Source organism: Pteropus alecto, unplaced genomic scaffold, assembly GCF_000325575.1.
Source record: "Pteropus alecto unplaced genomic scaffold, ASM32557v1 scaffold61, whole genome shotgun sequence".
Classification (NCBI taxonomy): Eukaryota; Metazoa; Chordata; class Mammalia; order Chiroptera; family Pteropodidae; genus Pteropus; species Pteropus alecto.
The window spans coordinates 11,701,417-11,722,848 of NW_006434835.1; the positions used below are offsets into that span (position 1 = coordinate 11,701,417).

The following is a 21,432-nucleotide window of genomic DNA, read 5'->3' on the forward strand; positions in this document are numbered from 1 at the left end:
GAAGGAAGGAAGGAAGGAAGGAAGGAAGGAAGGAAGGAAGGAAGGAAGGAAGGAAGGAAAAACCATCCACATGATACAGTAGGGGGACTATTTTTAGACTAATTTTCGTGTGGTTTTCTAGCTGGATGGCACAAAGACACATTTTTCAGACCTGTTTTAAAAGTTGAATAACTGAGATATAGTGAATGATTTTTACAACAAAATGTATGGCTCAAAATGTCTTCACACTGGACAGTCCTGGATAGGTATGAAGTTTCTGAATGCCTATGTTTGGGCTGAAGTGGGACAGAGTATCCTTGACTGCAATATCTCAAATAGGGATCTGCCTCGTCTTGGGAAGTGGTTTTCAGGTCTGACTAATTATCAGGGTTGTTGGAAGGCAGGAGGCAATGGCCACCATCTTCCTAGAACTACGTGCCCTTTTGAGTTTCCTTATTTCCCCAAGCAGATGGGGACATATGTTGATTCAACTTTCCCCAATATTAAATTACAGCATATTTCCTCTTTTTTCATTACAGAAATAAAAAGTTGCAATAAACTTCCTGTCTGTACCTCATTTCACTTAGGAATTGGAATTGCATTACACTACTGCAGCGCTCAAACTTTGCTGGTAGAAAGCATAATCGATTAATTGCAAGGTAGTTTTGCATCATTAAACGAAACGATATCTTGCTTTCCCAAATTCCACAAATATTTAATGCTGTCTTAAAAACAAAACAAATCCATTCCCTGTAGTTGGAAAAGTTTATTCCTCTGACTGTTAAAATATTAACCTTGAAATGTCTGCCATCTACCATTCTATCCCCATGTTTCTCCCATAAAAGTTTCAGTAAACTTACAGTCCTGACGTTCAATTACCATGAGCAGACCTCTATCTGGGAATGATTATGCTTGCATATGGATTTAACTTAGGACAGGAATAAGTTAGCACCTTCCTTTGACCTCTTTCTGAGCAGAATACAAACAGAATTCAGGAATGATGAGTATTTCACAGCAGCTGGCTTCCACAGGTGGTAGGATGGGCTTGGACACATGATGGGTCTAGTCGGTCAGCAAGTGTGAGTTTTGGAAGTGAGCATCTGCCAGTCTTATTATTAACTGGGAGTTGAGCTGTTTTTATGAACTTCTAGCCTTGAGAACTTAAATGCATTTTTGAAACAAATTCACTTGCAATTTAACTGAAATATAAAATACTGTTTTTCTTGTATTTTCACATCCTTCAATGACTGGAAACAGTTGAAAGCCCTGGAGAGATGGTCCTTAGACCGGCCCCCCCCCGCCCCCCCCTCCCCCACTGCAACTCAGCTAGTGAGAGTTTCCTCCTGGATCCAAAATGTCAACCTCTAGCTAACTGCTACGTGAGAAATATGATGACCATTATGGCTACAAACACAGATTGGCATTTTCAAAAGTCCTCTCTGGGTAATGCTACTACAGATCGATATTCTGAAAATACATACATTTTTAAGAACATAGTTCTTGTTTTAAGATAATTGTATTCAGAGGTTATAGAGATATGAATTAACATATCTCTAATATATCTCTAATTAACACATTGTAGGCAAGTCTAAGTCGAATGTCTCAAAGTTTATGAAGAGATTCTAAACCCAGGAGGATTTTACTTGCGGATTATAGGTCCCGGGCCCCGTGAGAACTGGCCACACAGCAGGCTCATTTCACTGCACCTAGCAGATGTTACAGTTCAGCACTAACTGTAAAGTTCTAGGTTTGCACAGTCCAACAGGAATATAAAGGTACATATATAATTTAAAATCTTCTAGGAGCTACATTAAAAAAAGTATAAAGAAATGGATGAAATTATTTTTAACAATATATTTTACTTAACCCAATATATCTAAAATATTGTCATTTCAACATGCAACCAATACAAAAATATTAATGAAACATTTTACTTTTTTGGGGAGTGGGGTACTAAATTTCTGAAATTCAAAGAATATTGTATACTTATAGCACATCTCAATTCAGACTAACATCAAAGAACCACATGTGGATGGACGTGCAGCTCTATCCTATTCAAGATGGACAGACAGACAAATGGTGCCATGGGAATACAAGAGCCACCTAAATTCTAGGGTGCTTAGACACATTCTAAACCATGGTCCCATCAGAGTTGCAGGGACTGGTGCTTTCGAATGTGTTTGTGTAAGATTCTAGCACTTGTAGCAGAAACTCACAAATGCTAAACATTTTAATCTTTGTTTTTCTGCATGTTGCATATACAGAAAACTGGTCTTGGTGTCAGAGCTGGACATTCCTACTCTAATACATTGGAGAATAAGAAAGACAGGCTCACTGAGTCACAGGGTTATAGTAATGTTAGCTCTTTTCCAATGTCCTACTGATATTTTAATCTAACTCATCTTTTCTATAAATATTATTGAGCACTTCTAAGTACAAGGCCCTAGAGAGAAGTACTGATTTTAAAAACAACCTCCCCGCAAATAGGTGGTAAATATATTTAAGTAAATATGCAATCAGCTTTACTTACTTTCTATGCAGCATTCAAGGATAGCATTAATTTTAACTAGAAGTAGAACAAAGCTACAAATTCTTCCGTTTATACAGATTCTAACCAATTCTAGCCTTTCATTTTCAAAAAATATTTCTACTTACTTGCAGTATTACAGTGATTACCTTAGACAAATGTTCCTTTATGGTTTCGTTGTCTCTCTTTACTATCTCCATCATTTCTTGGCCACCGAGATAGGCAATATTAACTATATTCAAACAAAAAAAGTCAAACACTTAGAATATACGTAACAAACACAACTGTCAAATTAATTATAGTAAATTCCTGCCCCCACACCTTCCCCATCTCCCTTTTTTGGGCAGTGCTATTGATGTGAGATGTCAGCGAGGCTAAGACAGGCACATGAGTCAGGCAACATGCATCATTTCTGGAAATAAGAGCGTGTCCTACAAAAGTCCCTCCACTCACCTTCACCTGGCTTTCTCAAAGCAACGTTTAGCATTATAACGACCAAATGTCAGATACCTGGCAGCTGACGTGTGTGACTGCACTGGATCAATGTATTTTTTGATTTAAGGATTAGAAACACACATTTTTACAGATAAATCCTGTATACCAGGGAAACTTTACGCAGTTACTAATGTGAAACTATCCTGGCAATTTTTTAAAAAGAACACAACTAAAAAAGTGTTTATTTAAAAAAAGGATCTTAAGAGTTTTTAGTGAGGTTAGTTCATTATGCTCACTGCGAAATGCACAAAGTCATCCTCATTTTCAAGATGTCAGACTACCTAGGAAAGGGAAATAAATCCAGATAACATGAATTTATGTGGCTTTGCTGGACTGGCATAATAAAAATGTTCATTTATATTTGCTGCTTGAATTCAATTTTGATTGATATTACATACTGTTGTTACCGTTTTTTTGTCATCATCTGCCCATTATATTTTTCCTTTCTTTTATTTTCAATCTTTTGTCATTTTGTTTTTTGGTCACTTGAAAGCATAAGTAGTCTTCTTTAAAAATGCCATTTGAAAATCTCTCTCTCTCTTAAATCAAAGGACTAAACATATTCACATACAAGGACATTCAAGACAGATGGTTTGTCTCTGGTCATCTTGTTTTGTGTATGCTTTGCTTTCTTGTTATTTCTGACTCTTCTTTCCATCCCTTTTAGTGTGAATGATGAGTTTTCCTTCCCTACTTTTTAAAAAATTTCTCTTCAATAATAGTTTCAAAGCATAAATTCCATTTTTATTTGAGTGGTTAGCCGTACCTAAAGTGTAAAACTTACATTTTTTTTTCCTTCTATTGCTGTCTGGAACTAATCAGCCTCTATAATCTCCCCATCCAAACAAGGCAGGCCCTTAGCATACCTGTGCTTTCCCCATGCCTTCCTCCTACCGTGCCTCCTCTTTGGAACTAAGAAATAAACTCTTATTGCAAAGGCTGTTGTCTGTGTCTGCCACTTTACTATACCTGATTAGAACCATTCTGGACAAATTTTAAAACAGAGAGACAGAACTGATACTAGAATTGCTATACAAATAAAAATGTGAGACGACATAAGACCTAAGACTTTACCAACATCAGGAAAGAGAAGCGACGTCCCTACAGATTCTACATATGCCAAAAGAATCATCAGGTAATTTTGTGGGCAACTTTATGCCAAGAAATTCAACGACTTATATGAGATGGATGAAGTCCACATAAAGACACAAATTTTAAGCTTACTTGAAAAGAAAAAGATTCACTAAATAGTTTTATATCTATTAAAGGAATTAAATTTGTAATTTAAAGACTCTCCACAAAGAAAAAGCCAGGGAAAGATGATTGCATTGATCTATTGTACTAAATGTTTAAGGAATGATATTGATTCTATATAAACTCTTCAAGAAATGACTACACATGGCTGTTTGATTTTGGACAGGTAGCCTTTTAGAACAGTAGAAAACAGGTGATCGGTGGCAGGCAGAATTCTAAGATGACACAAATATTCATCGCCCTTCTATAACCCCCTCCTTTTTGAGCGTGGATAGAATCTCTGAGTATGATGACCTATTTCCCCCATGACTGGGTTATATTACATCGTGGAGATGACTTAAAAGGAGATGGTCCTGGTAGGCCCTAACCTAATCACACTAGTCCTTCAAAATCTGAGTTTGCTCTGGCTGGTGGCAGAAGAAGTCAGAGATTCAAAGCACTCAAAGGATTAAATGCACCACTGCTGGTTTGAAGATGGAGCTCAGGTGGAAAGGAACCGAGAGTGAACTCTAGAAACTGAGAGGGACTCTTAGCTGACAGCCAGCAAGAAAATGAGGCCTTCCGTTATAAAACTACATGAACTGGATTCTGCCAGCAACCTGAATGAGCTCAGAAGTGATTTCTGGATATGCAGGGGCACAAGGGAGGCTTCCAAGATCCAGGTGGTGATAATTCTTGGGTTGGGTGAGTTTGCTTTATGCTAATTCATGGAGGTAAACATTTATGTAGTGTCATTGCTTAATTAGAAAAAGTTAAAGAATTCAAATAACTTGCAAGGAATCACATTTCCATTTTTTTTTTTTTTTTTAGCTTACAACACCTGGTCTTCCTAGGTGGTCTCCCATCCGAGTATTAACCAGGCCCGACACTGCTCAGCTTCCAAAATCAGATAAGATCAGGCGTGTTCGGGGTGGCATGGCCGTAGATGGAATCACTTTTCTAAAAAGTAAATTTTTCATCATGAATGTACCTAACCCTACCTTTATGCCTACTCTTTTTTGGGGGCAGAGGGGGTGGGGCGCTGATAATTTCTCATCTAAGCATACTTAAAAATAGAAAGTAGAATACCAGTTGCCTTTCCAGTAACTGCCTGAAGGAAGCCATCTTTTTCATTCCTCAGAAATGCTCATAACACAACACAGTGGTCAGAAATAATAATACCAAATAGAAGTGTAATTTCCTAAGGGGAAAACACATTTTTCTTGGCAATGACCGTCAACAGCATTCCTGGAAACCCGGCAGAATTCAGAGTTTCAAGCACCACAGTGAAGAAAATATCTAGTAGCAAGAGTAATGGAAACAAAAACATGAAGGAAAGAGAATGGTCTAGAAGAATGTTGTTTACTTTTGTTTTATTACAAATCAAGATACAGGTGCTAAAAATATTCACCGAGGAGTCTAATATTCTATTTTATTTACCACCATCATCTTCTGCAATCTGCTTAATGCGGTAAGTGGCTCACGGTTTGAAATAGCTGAGTGAGGGCTGACGTTACAGATCAAATGGATATTCCTCTCATAGGTCAAGTGGTATCACTGAATTCTCCAAGTACACAAAATCCACGATAGAAGGCTGCCTTCTGTTTAAATCCATTGCCTACCGTGATGTCATTTTGTCTGTCTGAAAAAATCCCAACTCATCTTTAAGTTCAATTTTGTTTCTATCCTCCTTTACTTACCTAGGTAGAACTAATCTCTCCTTGCTTCATACCACTCAGGCCCTGTATCTGTGCTCATGATAGCCCTTCCTGTCATGTTACAATCCTCATGTCTGTCCTACCATATTGGAAGTAACTTAAAGGCAGGAATTGTATTTCGTTTATTATTCTCTCCAGTGCTCATCTGAGTGCTTGGTTCATGGCGGGTATCAGTAAAGGCTGTCAAATGAAACAAATGCGAAGAGACTGAGGGAGAAAGTTTCTGGTCTGGTGTTTTTTTTCAGGGGGTGGGGGGGGTGGGGCATCTAGAGGAAAAGCTTGTTGCCTTCTTTGAAGTCATGTGAGAGCTGCCATCACAATGGAGGCCAGAGCTGGAGGCTGAAGTGTATCAACCTTGGTAAGCCAAGCTGGCAGGGACTGGTATAAAACTAAGACAAATCATTGCAGGTAAGAGGGAGAGTCTAAGAGCTCCTGATGAGACTGCCCCAGAACTAGGCCACATAATACACTGGTCACAGCATCAGGAGAAAATGTAGTAGGAAGTCAAAACCCAATTAATGATAAAATAGGAAGATTGGGGGAGATGTATGCATAGCTTTCTGCAGTAGAACTTGTGGATGGGAAGCCAGGTTTCCTGCTAGTAGAATGCCCCAATATGTTTGGTTTTGCCATTATATTGAGGAAACAGAGCTGTTGGGGCTGAAGGAAAGGGAATTGCTGGAGATGGGCAGTTGAACTAGGTGAATAGTGAAGGTAGGAAATCTGCCATATGTGGGTGTGTACACTGCAGTATAAAATATGATTGTTATTCTGACCAAGATATTACTTCTAGTCACTTTGATTTTTTAAAAAATGGCTGATAGGTTTTCTATGTCCAAAGTATATACCATGATGCTCACAAAGATAAATCAATCTCTTTAAAAAATGCTCATTACAGAATTTGTTAGATTAGAAAAAGGGGTTGGTATATTCACCTCCATGATGGGAGGGTGGCTGGGAAGGGCTGCCATTAGTAGGCATACAAATAGATGTGAAACAGCAAAAAGTTTCATTTTAAATTCTCTTTAAAATAACACATGTACTAATACAAATCATGGGAACTGAGATGGGCTCCACTGTGGCTGGGAGCATCTAGATGTGCTTCAAAGGGGGCCTGCCATAGATGCACTACATGCCCCAGTCTGAGGCTGTCTTGCCAGGGGTCATGAAGCCTAGAGATGTCCTGGAGGGACGTAGCTGTGATGGATTTTAGTTACGGTGGGGGAAAAGATGGAGTTAACCGGCTCGGCTACTGGTTAACTAGTGCAGATGGAGTGCACTAGCTAGGTGTTTGATGGGTGGGACGTGCTATGATGAAGTCTGTGGAGGATGAGTCCTGAGACCGTCATGGAGTGGGGATGTAGTAGGTATTATGTACCTACACGAAAGCCTATCACAAAAAATCCTATTTGCTCTCCTAGAGACATGGGAAAGCCAAAACATATGACTTTATATCCCTGACAGCCAGGGATGTTACGTAGTTCTGGCTACTAGTCTATAGGCAGACGTTCCTGGGGGAGGACTTCTCTTTCTAAATAAGCCAAAGCCTCACCAGGGATAAGCTCTCTGCTTTTTTCTCCCTCTCCCTTCCTACTGTCTGAATGTCAGACATGAGGCCTAGAGGGGCAGAAGTCATCAAGATAAAGGACCATGTTCAAAGAACAAAAGAGGCAGAAATCTAAAAAGAACTCACATCCCTGATGGCACCATCGAGATGTTATTTATCTCTAGACTGTCTGCCTCTAGATTTCCTGGTGCATGAGAAAAATAGATTCCTATCTGTTTAGGCTATTATAATAGTTTTCTGCTACCTACAGCCAAACTCAGTCCTAGCTGATTAAAACAAATAAAGATGGGGCCTTTGAATTTTCCAGGTGCTTTTGGTCATATGACGTTGTCCTTTGCCTATCAGACTGGTACTTGTGTCAGGGAAGGATGTGGCACCATGCCACATCTACACATATTAGGACTTCCCTGAGAGGAGGCAGAGGGAGGAGCTGACTGAAGAAGCCTTCCCAGGGACAGCCCCTCCTAGCACATCTTCTGACTGTTCCTGAGGCTGGCAAGATGTTGCTGAATGTAGGAGAGTTAGGGAGACACAAGCCAAGCAGGACTGCATGACAGTAAAATTCTTGGGGCTGAGGACAGACTGTGAAACTGGATGGCCCTGGAGACATGAGCATCCCATACTCTTGTAGCGCTCCATCCAGACAGAGCTGCTCAGGCCCAGTTAAGGCTAGGAACTCCAAGGAACACAAACCAAGAGTTTGTCAGAAGATTAAGCAGGATTGGACACGCTCAGAAGCCAACTAAGATGAAGTCTTCTTACAAGGGGGAGTTCTCTGATAGTTCTTTATTTTTTTCCAGATTGTTTTCCACCTTTTCCTAAGAGTGCCAAATGTGGCTTTTAACGATGTGAAAACTAGACCTAAAGCAGCAATTCTTCCATTCTAAAATTTCTGCAGAACTTAGAGAAATGTTTATCACTCACACAATGTGTTATGTGTTTCTCCATAAGCCATGACTTTGGTTATTATAAACATCCATTTAGTCTGCAAAAAGACAATCTTATCTATGTGACAATGAGTACACCAAAGTGAAAAACACAACTTAAGGTGTAAGATTTTTAAAAATAATAATGAATTTTAAAGTGGGAGATAATTGAAAAAATATAATTTTCTTTAGAAAGAAAGTGGAACCTTCATCAAGTCATTTAATTCTAAAATAGAGATGATAGTCTAGTATCATCTCTAATCACCTTTTCCCTTAAATCCTAATGGTGACCAGGCACACACACAAAAATCTATGCCTTCACTGCTGAATTTTAGGCTAAATATCCATAAATCATTAAAACTGTAGTTGGCTTTTATAAAAGGATTTTCCTAAGCTACATACATAAATGAGAGAATAGGTAACATGGGAATCTGGTTTTGTCTTATTCAAAAAAATTATTCTGGGATTGAGTTAAACAAATTATGAGAAGAACTTTGTGATTCTTTAGTGAAGCTTATGTGTCAGCTCTTTCAAAAGTTCAGTTCCTTTCATATCACTGTACCTGTTTTAAAATGTTATTTCTATATGGATTAAAGAAAAGAAATATTATGAAAGTTTCTTTCAAAAGAATGTATGCAACAAAGTAACGTAACATACCAGGAATGTCCTCTGTCTCTGTACTATGTTTTTCTCGTTAGGTGACGAAAGGAATTAAAACATTGATTTGGTCTAACAAAAAGACCCTAGAATATTTTTAAAAGTTAATTATCTTGACCTGTGATACTACTAAAATATACTTGCTTTTAGCTTTGATCAGAAAATCCCATTTAGCTGTCTCAGTGAAAAGTCCATTTCTCATGAAATTGAAAATCTATTCTAAAGAAAATATGTACTAGATATTAATTTTTTTGTAGTATATAATTGTAATTCCAGAATTAAAATGAAAGAACAAACCCACATATGTTCTTTAAAAATAACACTTAAAACAATCTAGTTACATAAATTGAACAGATGAACCCTGTGGTAAAGTTTATAAAGTATGCTAATTGGATGAGGGCTACTCTTCCCTGAATGCTGGATAGGAAATGATGTTTCACCACTCAGTCTGGTGAAGAAGGCGAATGTACAGAAGCTCAGCCTAAATGAAGGGACATGCCATCTTCTCCAAAAGGGCAACAGCATTGGAAATACTTGCATATTTTGGTTCCTTGAATTTTTCAGACCTTACTACAACAAAAAAATATGTGTATAAACTAAAGGACATAGAAAATCAGTTTCTACCCAGATAGGGCAGGATTTATTATCTACTACTTGGACGGGCAAACTTCCTCCCTTTGTTTCCATAAGATTTCTACTGAAGCACAGACGTTACATAATGTGTAAACATTGCAAGGCCTCCTAAAAGTCAAACTGGCGTGTTAAAGGTCATTGTCTGGATGACTGTCAAGCCAGAGAAGCAGGTCTGTGGTGGGAATGTCTGGATGGCACAGCTGTGACCACCGAGAAAGACCTTGGACCTGTGTCCCTTTCTCTTAACAACCCCTCTTTTTGTATAAACCTGAAAATGATGCCACCGACTCAAGTGGCTGGTCTGAATATTGACTACTTTCACCATTCATGGGCTATAAGCTCTGGCGGGATCCACCATTATCTGCAAGGGCCAGTGTCTTATACGTATTGTTCTCTCTCAGCTGGGACTCTCTTCCAGTTGTAGTAAGCAAGGTAACAGGAATTACTTAAGGGATTGCCAGGGCAAGCCTGAGCAAAGGCGGCTTCTGTGGTAACTGCTGCAAGAGGAGCCAAGGGTGACATGAGATCCAGAGGGGACAGGTGGGAAGAGGCTGGATAGGATGATCAAGATGCTTGGTTAAGGATCATCCTAGGGTCGCTACTGGGAGACCGAACCAAGAACCCTGGGAAGAAAGAAGACAGGTAATTCTTGCCTCCTTTCCTCTTACCCAAGATTATATAGACTGAGTGGGTAATGGGAAAAAAACCAGAGGCCAATGGCCAGATCTAGAACAAAGAGAAGAGAAAAATGAAGGAAGAAATGTCAGAAACAGGTGGGCTGTGCTCCACAAATTCATTTGCAAGTTGGTTGTTTGGAACAGAGATGAAGCAATGTGGCTGTGTTCAGTTTGGTTTAAAGAGCCTATTTTGCACATCGTATAGCTCTACGCTGGTTGTGTGGGAAGGGAAACCCAGGGTTCCCCAAGCAACAGTGTGGTTGGAAGGACTGTGTCCTGTGTCCAACCTATCTTGCTCCCTGATGCCTATACTTGAAGCTGCAGGAAGATGCAGTAGGTCAGTCACTGCAGCTGAAAGGAAAATTCCTTTCTGTCAAGTGCAGCTTATGAAGCCTACTTCTCTAAGAGAGTGTTTATAACTCTGGTGTAGAAAACTAGAAAAAATCTTTAATAGTTACTTGTTTTAATTAAAAATATTAAACATTTGATTATTTGTCATATGTTATGTATTACGCTTAGCCCTCCGTATCCATAGGCTTTGCCTCTTCAGAGTCAACTAGCCTCAGATCAAAAATATTTTTTAAAAATCTCAGAAAGTTCAAAGAAACAAAACTTGAATTTGCCACATGCTAAGCACTATGCTGAATCTACCCAAATGAAGTGAGGGGCAGGCATACCCTGCTGTAGCCTATATGAAAATATAGGTTATATGCAAATATTATACCATTTTACATAAGAGGCTTTGGCATCTGAGGATTTTTTTTTTTTTTTTTGTATCTGTAGAAGGCCTGGAACCAATCCCTTGCAGATACTGAAAGATAACTATACATAGGTCATTAAATACACACAGAAAAACAAATAAAACTTTCTTATATCCCATGTCCTGATTTGGGTTTAGAAAATATTTCTAAGGAGGCATAAGGAAAGCACAGATAGTTGTCTACCTAATGCCTATCAGAAATCCAGATATTTTGGGTAGAATGTCCTATAAATGTTTATTAAACCCAGTTGGTTGATACTATTGTTGAATTCTTCTATATTCTTGCTAATTTTCTGCCTTGCTCTATCAATTGTTGAGAGAGGGGTGTTTAAATATCCAAATATAACTGGATTTGTCCTTTCAGTTCTATCAGTTTTTGCTTCATATACTTTGTAGCCATCTTATTTAGTGCATATACATTTAGGATTGCTGTCTTCTTGATAGAGTGACCTTTTTATTACTATTATGTAACATCCCTCTTTGTCTCTGGCAATGTTCTTTGCTTTGAAGTCTATTTTATCTGATACAGGTAGCCCCTGATATTAGAAAGTAGAGTGTTCTTATGACAACTTTCCTAAGCCAAATGGCAGAAAGTGAAGAGTATCTCTTGCTTTCCGAAAGGTTGCATTACACCACTTCGCTTTTATGAAAGACCAACATTAGTATGGTAACAATTTTTTGTTTTTGTTTTTGTTTTTTTAAAGCGAAAATCCTTTTTGTATTTCTTCTGGTTAGTGAAAACAGGTCTTTTTAAAAAGCAAAGTGGTATAACATGAACTTTCGGAAAATGGTCGATTCCTGTATCAACACCATCATTCCTGGTTCCTTTTGATTAATGTTTACATGATATATATTTTCCCATTCTTTTACTTTCAATCTACTTATATAATTTTATTTAAACTGAGTTTTCTTAGACAGTATGTAGTTGGGTTTTTTTTTTTTAAATCTACTCTGCTAATCTTTGTCTTTTAATTGGTGTATTTAGGCCATTTACATTTAATGTAATTATTAGTATGTTAGAGCTTGAATGCCATTTTATTATTTTGTTTTTGCTGTTTTTTTGTTCCACTGTGTCCTTTCTCTTGACTTCCTATGTGTTACTGAATATATTTTAGAATTCCTTTTTTATTTACCTACAATGTTTTTGAGTATGTCTTTGTATAGATTTTCTAGGTTATTCTAGGTATTACATTACATATATGGAATTTAATATAATCTACTGGTGTTGACATCAAGTGAAATTTAGAAATCTTTCTTTTTTGTTTTTTTACCCTCTCCATTTTTAATATAATTGTCTTATATACTACTGTATACATTTAGAACCATATCAGTGTTATAATTTTTGCTTTGAACATAATTTAGAAATCTCAAGAGAAAAAAACGTAATTCCCCACATGTTCCTTTTTTTTCTTTCTTAATGTTTCTAGATTCCTTCTTATATTATTTTCTTTATGTTTAGAGAATTTCCTACAGCTGTTCTTTTATGATAGGTCTGATGGTTACAAATTCTTTTAGTTTATCTTATTGGAGAATATCTTAATTTCCTCTTTTTTCCTAAAGGATATTTTTGCTGGATATAGAATTTTGTATTGACAGTTCTTTTCTTTTTGTACTTGAAATATATGTCATTTCTTTTGGCATCTAGAGATTCTGATGAAACCAGCTGTCAATCAAATAGATTTTCTTCTTTGAATAATGTATGATTTCTCTCTGGCTGCTTTGAAGACATCTGCTTTGTTTTAATTTTCAAAAGTTTGATTATGATGAGTCTTGGTGTGGTTTTGTTTTTTTTCCCTATTTTGAGTTCATCCAACTTCTTGAATCTGTAAGTTTATGTATTCTGCCAAATTTGGGAAGTTTCTATTTCTGTTTTTCTATTTTCATGTTCACTGATTATTTCTTCTGTTCTCTCTACTTTACTGTTGAGCCTATTCATTTTTTTTAAGTTATTTATTTTTTTATTTCAGTTATTGTATTTTTTAGTCCTAAAATTTCCATTTGGTTTTTGTTTATATCTCTTTCCTGAGACTTTCTATTTTTTCATTAGTTTCAAATATGTTTACTAATTGTACATTGAAACATTTTTATAATGGATGCTTTAAATCTTTGCCCAATAATTCTAATATCTCTATCATTTTTGTGTTGGCATCTATTTTCTTTTTCAATTCAAGTTGAGATTCTGGGTTCTTGGTATGACAACCAATTTTTAACTAAAACATGGACATTTTGGATATTATGTTATGATACTCCAGATCTTTTTTTCCCTGTAAAAGTGATTATTAAATATTTTATTAAAAGTGATAAAATTTGAGAAATATTGAAAATCAAAAGGCAAATGTGAGATGTCAAAATTGGTAGGATCAGAATGATGAGAAATGTAAGACGTCAACCTGGACTGAAGGACTTTTTTTTTTAATTAAGTTTATTGGGGTAACATTGGTTAATACAATTATATAATTTTCAGGTGTACATTAAAATTTGACATCTGTATATTCTATTGTGTGTTTACCACCCAAAGTCCAGTTTCCTTCAGTTACTATATATTTGAACTTTGTTTTAGTTTTTTTTTCTTTTTCTTTTTTCCCATCAGGGGAAGTGGACAGAAGAGGCCACTTCATACTGCCAGGTAGGGTAGAAATCTAGGTTCTCCACTTGGTCTGTTGACACCCAAGGGGTGGAGGGGCTCTTCATTATTGCTGGGCAGGGGAAGGAATGCCTTGCTACTTCTCACGTGACCCCCATGGATATCATAGGGATGGGGGTGGCGGTGGCCCTATTACTGCCAGGGTTAAAGTCCTGACTCTCCACTCAGCCTCTTCCAGACACCACCCTAGTGGGGAAAGAGAGGGGTGCCTCATTACTGCTGGGCTGGGGATGAAGTCCAGGCTTCCCACTTGGCTTTGCTGGCATAGGTGTGAATAAGGCCACAGTTCTTTCTTACTATGGTGCTTGGCTAGATTAGAGTGGTTATCTAAGTTTCTTTTAGAAAGGCTGACATTTTCCTGGTCCTCTGGCTGTTGTTGGGGCTTTTTTGGATATATGTCCATTGCTGATTCTGGGTTCTGGCTCCAAATCTAGACCAAATGTGGTAAAAGCAAAAAACAAAAAACAAAACCCCAGAGACTCTCCACTGCGTTGTTCCTTGGTTCTAAAGTCCTTACATAGTCTGTTTTATTCTCCCCCTTTCATATGTAATATGAAGGGTTTTTAGTACTTAGTAGGAGAAACATGAAAAAGTACATCAATTTCATCCTCCTAGAAGCAGAAGTCCTTGGAGAAAAATAGAGTCATTAACTAGTGAATACTTTTTAAAATTATGTCTATAGAGTAAAAAATACTAAAGAGAGAAAAAATGTAAAGGGAAATAAGATGACTTACTGAAGCACAAGTGGTCATTTTATATATGTTTGCCAGAATTCCAAGTGATTTCTGTTTGATGTCAAATTACTTCCGAAGGTGTACTGGCCCTTGAGATCATCTAGTCTACTCGTCTAGACTACTCATGATCAGTGACCAAGAATCAGAGAAGGGAAAGGACTATGCTGAGGCCACAGAGTGAGTCTGGGGTGAAACTAAAGTGAGAGTTGAAGGTTTCTGACGTACAGTCAGTGCCATTTTCACTTACGAGGCCATCTCTTTCTTTTCTATGAGGGAAGGATGATGCGCTGGACCACAAGGTTTTTAAGGGATACCACTAACTTCAATCTTTGGTGATTTTTATGACTATCCTGAACCTTGCTTCCCTTCTCCCTATTTCATCTTCTTCCACTGCTATGCTAAGGCTAGAAGAAAGAATGGGGGTTGAGGAGAACATGAAGGGAAAAAAATCCACAAATACAGAAAACGTACTGGTTATATCTGTGATGATTGCTTCTTGCTACATATTTGGAAAAATACCTCCCATACAATATGTAGCTGTACAATATAAAGGTTGGACTGTGACTTGTTTCTGAATTCACTATCACGTGATCTTGTGGCACTCTTAATGCAGATGAGCAAGGTAAACTTTATTTGGGAGTCCTGACTTTATGATTAACTGGGACGAAAGACAATGGCAACAGTCACAGTAAAAAGAGGCTTAGCATAGTGGCAGATTGCCTGAGTTGAACACTACTCACTAGTTGCATGGCTCTGGGCAAATCTCTGTACTTCTACTATGTACAGAGACATACCTTTTCGGTACCTCAGTACCTTCACCTGTAAAATAGGGTCAGTAACAATAACTAAACCTCATTAGTTCTGAGAAATACAGGTAAAATCTTAGAATGGTGCCATTAGCTGCTGCTGCAACTGGTGTTGTATCATTCATTAGAGGCTTATTATAAATAAAATACTAGATAGGCAATTTGTATATATTATCATAATTAATCCTAGAATAATCTTTTGAAGTGTGGTATACAATTATACCATCTTATAGGTTAAGAAAACATGATCATTTTATTATGAAAATCATTTATAAATACAGTGTAAATCCATATTAACTAAAAAGATAGATTACATTTCAAAACAATGTTTGAAGCCAAAAGTAAAGTAGCAAAAACATTCCCTGGCACATTTAGAAAGTATAATCAGCAAAGCACCCAGCATTATAGTACCGTGACTATTATTTATTACTTTTTAAATTTAACCCCCTCCAAAAACATTTATGGAGGAAAATACAAGCAGAGCCTGTTCACTCTATGGGAATATTGGGCCTGGTTTCCTTAGGCTGCTTTTTGCAAAATTCTCACACCAACTAACATGGCACACCTTTGATTCATATGAGGACTCCGTACTCTGTACAGAAGAATTCTTTCTCACCAATTCTGCAGCTGGAGTGGAGAATCAACAGAATAAAGTTTTAAATTAAAGCCTGAAGAGCCTTTTCTATCTGTCGTACAGAACTCTCCTCACTCTATTCTCATTTTATTTCTAGTTTTAAACTTTGAGAAGAAAAAAAACCAACACAAAATTCCTTGCTTGATATTCATCCACTGTCTGAGATTATTCTCTTGCCACTTTATGATACAAGAATAAACCCATATGTTTTAAAATGTGCTTACCAAGGCAGAAAGGTTCCAACACATTCTGGACTGAACATTCATCCTGCAGGTTCATTATCTGACAGCTCGTCCTGAGCAACCAGGACTTGATTTTCTCCGGACATGGTTTAAATAACAAGTAGCTAAAAACATTTAAAACATATCGAAACCAGCATAATAACGGAGTGGCGATTCTGCCGTTGGGTGACTCAGATAGTCTCTCAATTGTTGGAAAGAGCAGGAAGGAGCGAATTATCTACAAGAAAAAGCATATTTTGATGAGAAGTTTTCTTAAGGGATAATCTATTGATTTATTGTTTCTTGTATCGACAAATGACTGGGCTATGGAATATGACTAAAGATCTGTTCGGATGGAGAATCACCATCCACTGTCTTCTCATCTCACAACCGATCTGGGTAGGATATAATGGTGTCTCTTGAACTGTTAATTTTCAGAGTGAGGAGGAAGTCAGATTCCTAGATAACTTCTTGGTTATGATGGCAATTCAAAATCTCTTGGAAGGATTGATGAAAGAAGAAATTAATGCACCATTTTAGTAGTTATAACAACTCGATCCACTAATGATACCAGAAGAAGAGCTACATAAAAAACTCTGTTTCTAGCCAGCATTTCTTTTACTGATTATATTTGGAGGCAGTTCCTTTTCGTATAGGTCCTCTATTCCTTAATCTTACCAGCCCAAGATAATCTCTAATAGGACCAAATAGATTTCTAACAACTGATTCAACCTTAATAAAGTGTAGGCCAGGGACAAGTGAAGCTGGACATTTCCGCATAGGAAAATGCTTAAGGACAAAAATATAATTTTAGCTCAATTCATCAGAATATCAGAAAATGTATTTTAATAATACTCCAGAAGAAAAAAAGGGCATTGCTAAAACATTTTAAATTTAAAATTTACCATTATTTACCAAATTAATATTAAAAAAATTAATATATAAAAACAATTTCTATAGGGGATCAGAAGTCAAAATAGTTAAGCATACTCACTATCAATAGAGTAACAAAAATGGAATAGATCAACAATGTTAACAAGTTATAGAAGAGAAAATGAGAATGAACACAATGGTTTTACTTTTCAAAAAATCTTTAAAATTGTTGTGTCTAACACATGTACTGAAAAGTGTATAAAATATAAATGTGATGTTTAACAAATAATTCATAAAATGAAAAGGTATGTGTGTCAAGAAACAAAACATTGCCAGTATGGCATCTTCCAGTCACAACTCCTTCCTCTGCTTAAATCTTAGGTAACTTCTATCCTGACTTCTCTCCTTTGCTTTGTATCAATACTTATCATCCTTTAATATTATAATCACTTTCTTGTTTTGCTTTACATTAATACTTCTCATCCTGCTAAAGACAGATTTATGTCTCCCCCAAATGCATATGTTGAAGCCATGACTCCCAAAGTGACTGTATCTAAAGATAGGTAATTAAGGTGATAAGGGTATGGCCAATAGGATTAATATCCTTTTAAGGACAAACCCCAGAGAGCTCACCCTCTCTTTCCAAGCACTCACAAAGACAAGGTCTGGTGATCTGGTGAATGCACAGTGAGAAGGTGGCCATCTACAATCCAGAAGTCTCACTACAAACTGACCATGCTAGCATGCTGATCTTAGACTTCTGGCCTCTAGAACTGTGAGAAAATATAAGTCAGTTTTTAAGCTACCTAGTCTATGGCACTTTGTTAAGGCAGTTTAACCAGACTAATATATATCCCTGAATATTATAGTTAATTTCTGTTAATGAACTTTATATAAAGTTCGTATATGTTTTATATAGTTTGTTTTTAAACTTTATATAGAGTGTATATTTTATTTCCTTTAATAAGATTCATCCATGTTGATATATAGAGCAATAACTTATTATCTTTGCTACAGTTTTCCATCGTATAAACATACCACAATTTATTTATTTTATTGATAGATATTAGGGTTGTTTTCAACCCAGAGATACTATAACTATGCTGCTCTGAACATTTTTATACATGTCTCTTGATGCATGTGTGCATGTATTTCTGTTGACTATATCACCTCAAAGTGGAAATGCTGGGTCATATGGTGTCCATATGTTCAGCTTTAGTAGATAATCCCAAATAGCTTTCCAAAGTAGTTGTACCAATTTACCTCCCTACCAATGGACATGAGACTTCATATTGTTGCATATCCTCACCACATTTGGTACTTGGCAAACACTATAATTTTGACTAACTTGGTGTATAGTGGTATTTCACTGTGGCTTTAATTTGTGTTTCTCTGATGACTAATAAGGTTTAATAGCTTTTATATGTTTATTGGACATTTTTTATATCTTCTGAAGTGCTTACTCAAATCTCTTGAACATTTTGTCTATTAGGCTGTCTGTCTTTTTTTATTATTGGTTTGTAAGAGTTCTTTTTTTAGATACCAGTCCTTAATCTTGTGGCAGTCTTGGCTTGATTGTTCAACTCTTATTATTACTATTTTTTCATAAAAGAGATAAGTTCTTAAGCTTGATGCAGTTGAATTTAACAGTTTTTTTTTTCTTTTATAGTTACTGTCCTTTGTACCTGGTTCAAGAAATTCTTCTCCAACCTTAAATCATGAAGATATTATTTCCTCATTCAAAATGTTTTTTTAGAAATTAAATAATGCCACCTCTTACCTGTTCTACAAAGTGGGTTTTAAACCTTCGGTTGTGTTTAACGTCACCGTGAGTCTGTTCTGTGATTTCCCTTTTCTCTTATATATTTACGTTCCTTCTCTAGATGAGTTGCACGGTCTTTTCCCATTAGGACCTGAGAGTATAGGTGGGTTATTGTAGACTTAGTCTCCATCATCTTCTACAGTCCTTTTTTTGTCATAACCTGCTTGATGGCATTGCCCAAATGTTACAGTTGATCAGGTAGCACTGAAATTCTGCCTTCATGTCTGTCTCACTAACAGGGAACAAGGGTTTGAGGATGAAAACTGTGGAGGACTCTTTTCTTTCTAGCCATGATATCTTCTTGTTTTTCCTTGGTCAGATCTGTCAGCTAAGTACTTAGCTATTTCCTGTAGGCTTTTCCTTTGCTCTCAACAATAACTGAGGTATTTTAGTTGTTTCTTTTTTGGTCACAATAATTTGACCTTTGCTAGATCTCCTCCTCTGTTACATAAGTAAGAATGTAGTGTTCCCTGAACACCTCTATGGCCTTGATAGCAAATAAAAGACATTCTTTAGGAGCGGGGAGCCACAGTCTTTTCAGATGATTTTTTAAATGCTAGATAGGCAACAGACTGCAAAATGCTCATAACGTGCTTTTCAAATGAATGCAGGGTTTTAGCCAGAATACAGGGGTTTCTGCTACCTTGGCATCTCAAATACAAAGCTGAAGAGATCCTGGATAGACTGTGCTTAATACAGATCTTATAAGGCATTCATGGGTACTTGTGACAAGATAAACTGTCAACTCCAGAATGTCAAGGATGATCCAGAATTCTTCAATCAGAGTTGGCTGCCTGTATTGCAATGGGTTAATATAAAGGCATACAGAATTGAACTTTGAATGATGCAGGGCTTTGGGGTACTGACCCTTGTCCAGTTGAAAATCCGTGTATAATTTTTGATCCCCCAAAACTCAGTCATCCTTTGGGATCTGTGGGGGCTTGGCTCCAGGATCTCCATGGACACCAAAATCCGCAGATGCTCAAGTCCTGTATATAAAATGGCATAGAACCATGCGTACGGTCGGCTCTCCACATCCAAGGATTCCCAAGCATAGATCAAAAATACTGCTTTTGATGAGTGGTTGGTTGAATCAACGGATGGGAAACCCAAGGATATGGAGGGCTGACTGTATCATTATCCTCGTATAAGTGAACCCACATAGTTCCGACCTGTGTTGTTCAAGGTTCAAGTGTATAAAGATTCATACCAATCTTAAGGAATCTCTATGAAGTCTGACTAGATAAGAAAAGTCAGTTAAAGGACCATTTCTCTGGATGCTGCTTTCAGTGGTAACTGCATCTCAGCGCACTCAAACACAGAGATAAGGAACGAGACCAGCTCTGGAATCCAGGCACTGCTCTGATATTTGGTTGTCTTCTTCCTCGTCTAGCATGACACAGGGATACATACAGCATTGCTGATTCAGCAGTAATTGTTGAAGACACAGGGTAAGCAGAGTATATAGCATGAGCATCATAACTCCAGTTCTTTTCAGTTGCAGGAAGCGCAAGTGAAGAACCTAGTGGCTTTCCAGTGTCTCCAGGCCTCTTGGACAGGTCTCTCTACTCTCTTATTCAATATATAGTGGGTATGCTGCTACTTCATCTTTGGTTTCCTGACTGATGATATTCTTCAGGACCACTCTCAATGGTACAAAGTCAAGTGTGACTGCTGTCTGAGAAGTGGAACAGTCTCCTCAGAGTGGCAAAAATTAATAAGTCTAACAATACCAAGTATTAAAGATGTGGGTCAAATGGAACTCTTAACATGATATTAAGTATTAGACTTTCCTTCTCTGTTTCTCAAAGTACAATCACTTTAGTGTGTGTCTGGAGTTCATGCAGAAAGTAAATTTTTATCACATTGTCTAATGTTACCAGTTTAATTCAGGGCACTGGCATTTCACTTGGATACCAAGAAGCATGCTTTAAGAGTCTGAGAGGTAGAAATGATGAAAAAATCTTTCGGTAACTGGAATGATGCTATAATTAACCGCTGATTTGACACCTACAAATTCAGAATGCTTCATCTACTTTTTCGGTAATTCTCATATCATGAGTTGTTTATTACCGTAAGTGCTACCAATGTTACTGGACTTGAGACATTTCAAACAGGTGTGAATTCACACGAAGCAATCCTTGGTACTGAGAGTCAGGGTTTCTCATGGCCCTGCTGAGGCCTCCCAGCTTAAGGGCTACACTCCTCATCCCACAGCAAGAGTTCTTCCTCAAGGCTGAGAGCAGCTTTCTCGTTCACAGCAAAGACGATGATGAAGAAACTGACTTCTCAGCTTCAGCTGCACTTCAGTCCTACCTGGAGCTGTAGGAATACAGTTTGGTAAAGGAAGCCAGCTGAATCACAGTTTGGTCACTGCAGGCTCCTTGGCAGCCAATATTCTTCAATAATATCTCTAAAAGCTCTTTAGTCTTTCACATTTAAGTTCATAATCTACCTGAAATGGATTTTTTTATGTGTGGTGTGAAATAAGGGTCTAATTTTTTTCCCATATGGAAACCTGATTGT

General features: G+C 37.3%; 1 protein-coding gene across 8 annotated transcripts in view; it reads right to left on the reverse strand.

The window, feature by feature from the left end:
• Window positions 1-21,432, reverse strand: part of LDAH (lipid droplet associated hydrolase) — an 86,475-nt gene that overhangs the window by 14,140 nt on the left and 50,903 nt on the right. For 3 of the 8 annotated variants that reach the window (XM_025045664.1, XM_025045665.1, XM_025045666.1), the window contains 2 exons: window positions 16,215-16,449; window positions 2,635-2,738 (listed from right to left, as the gene is read on the reverse strand). The exons of 1 other annotated variant lie outside the window; for it this stretch is intronic. In XM_025045664.1, the coding sequence (XP_024901432.1) occupies window positions 2,635-2,738; window positions 16,215-16,449 (339 nt within the window). The remainder of the gene's footprint in view (window positions 1-2,634; window positions 2,739-16,214; window positions 16,450-21,432) is intronic. 4 more of the 8 variants (XM_006910265.3, XM_025045667.1, XR_003045840.1 and 1 more) reach the window with 3 other exon arrangements.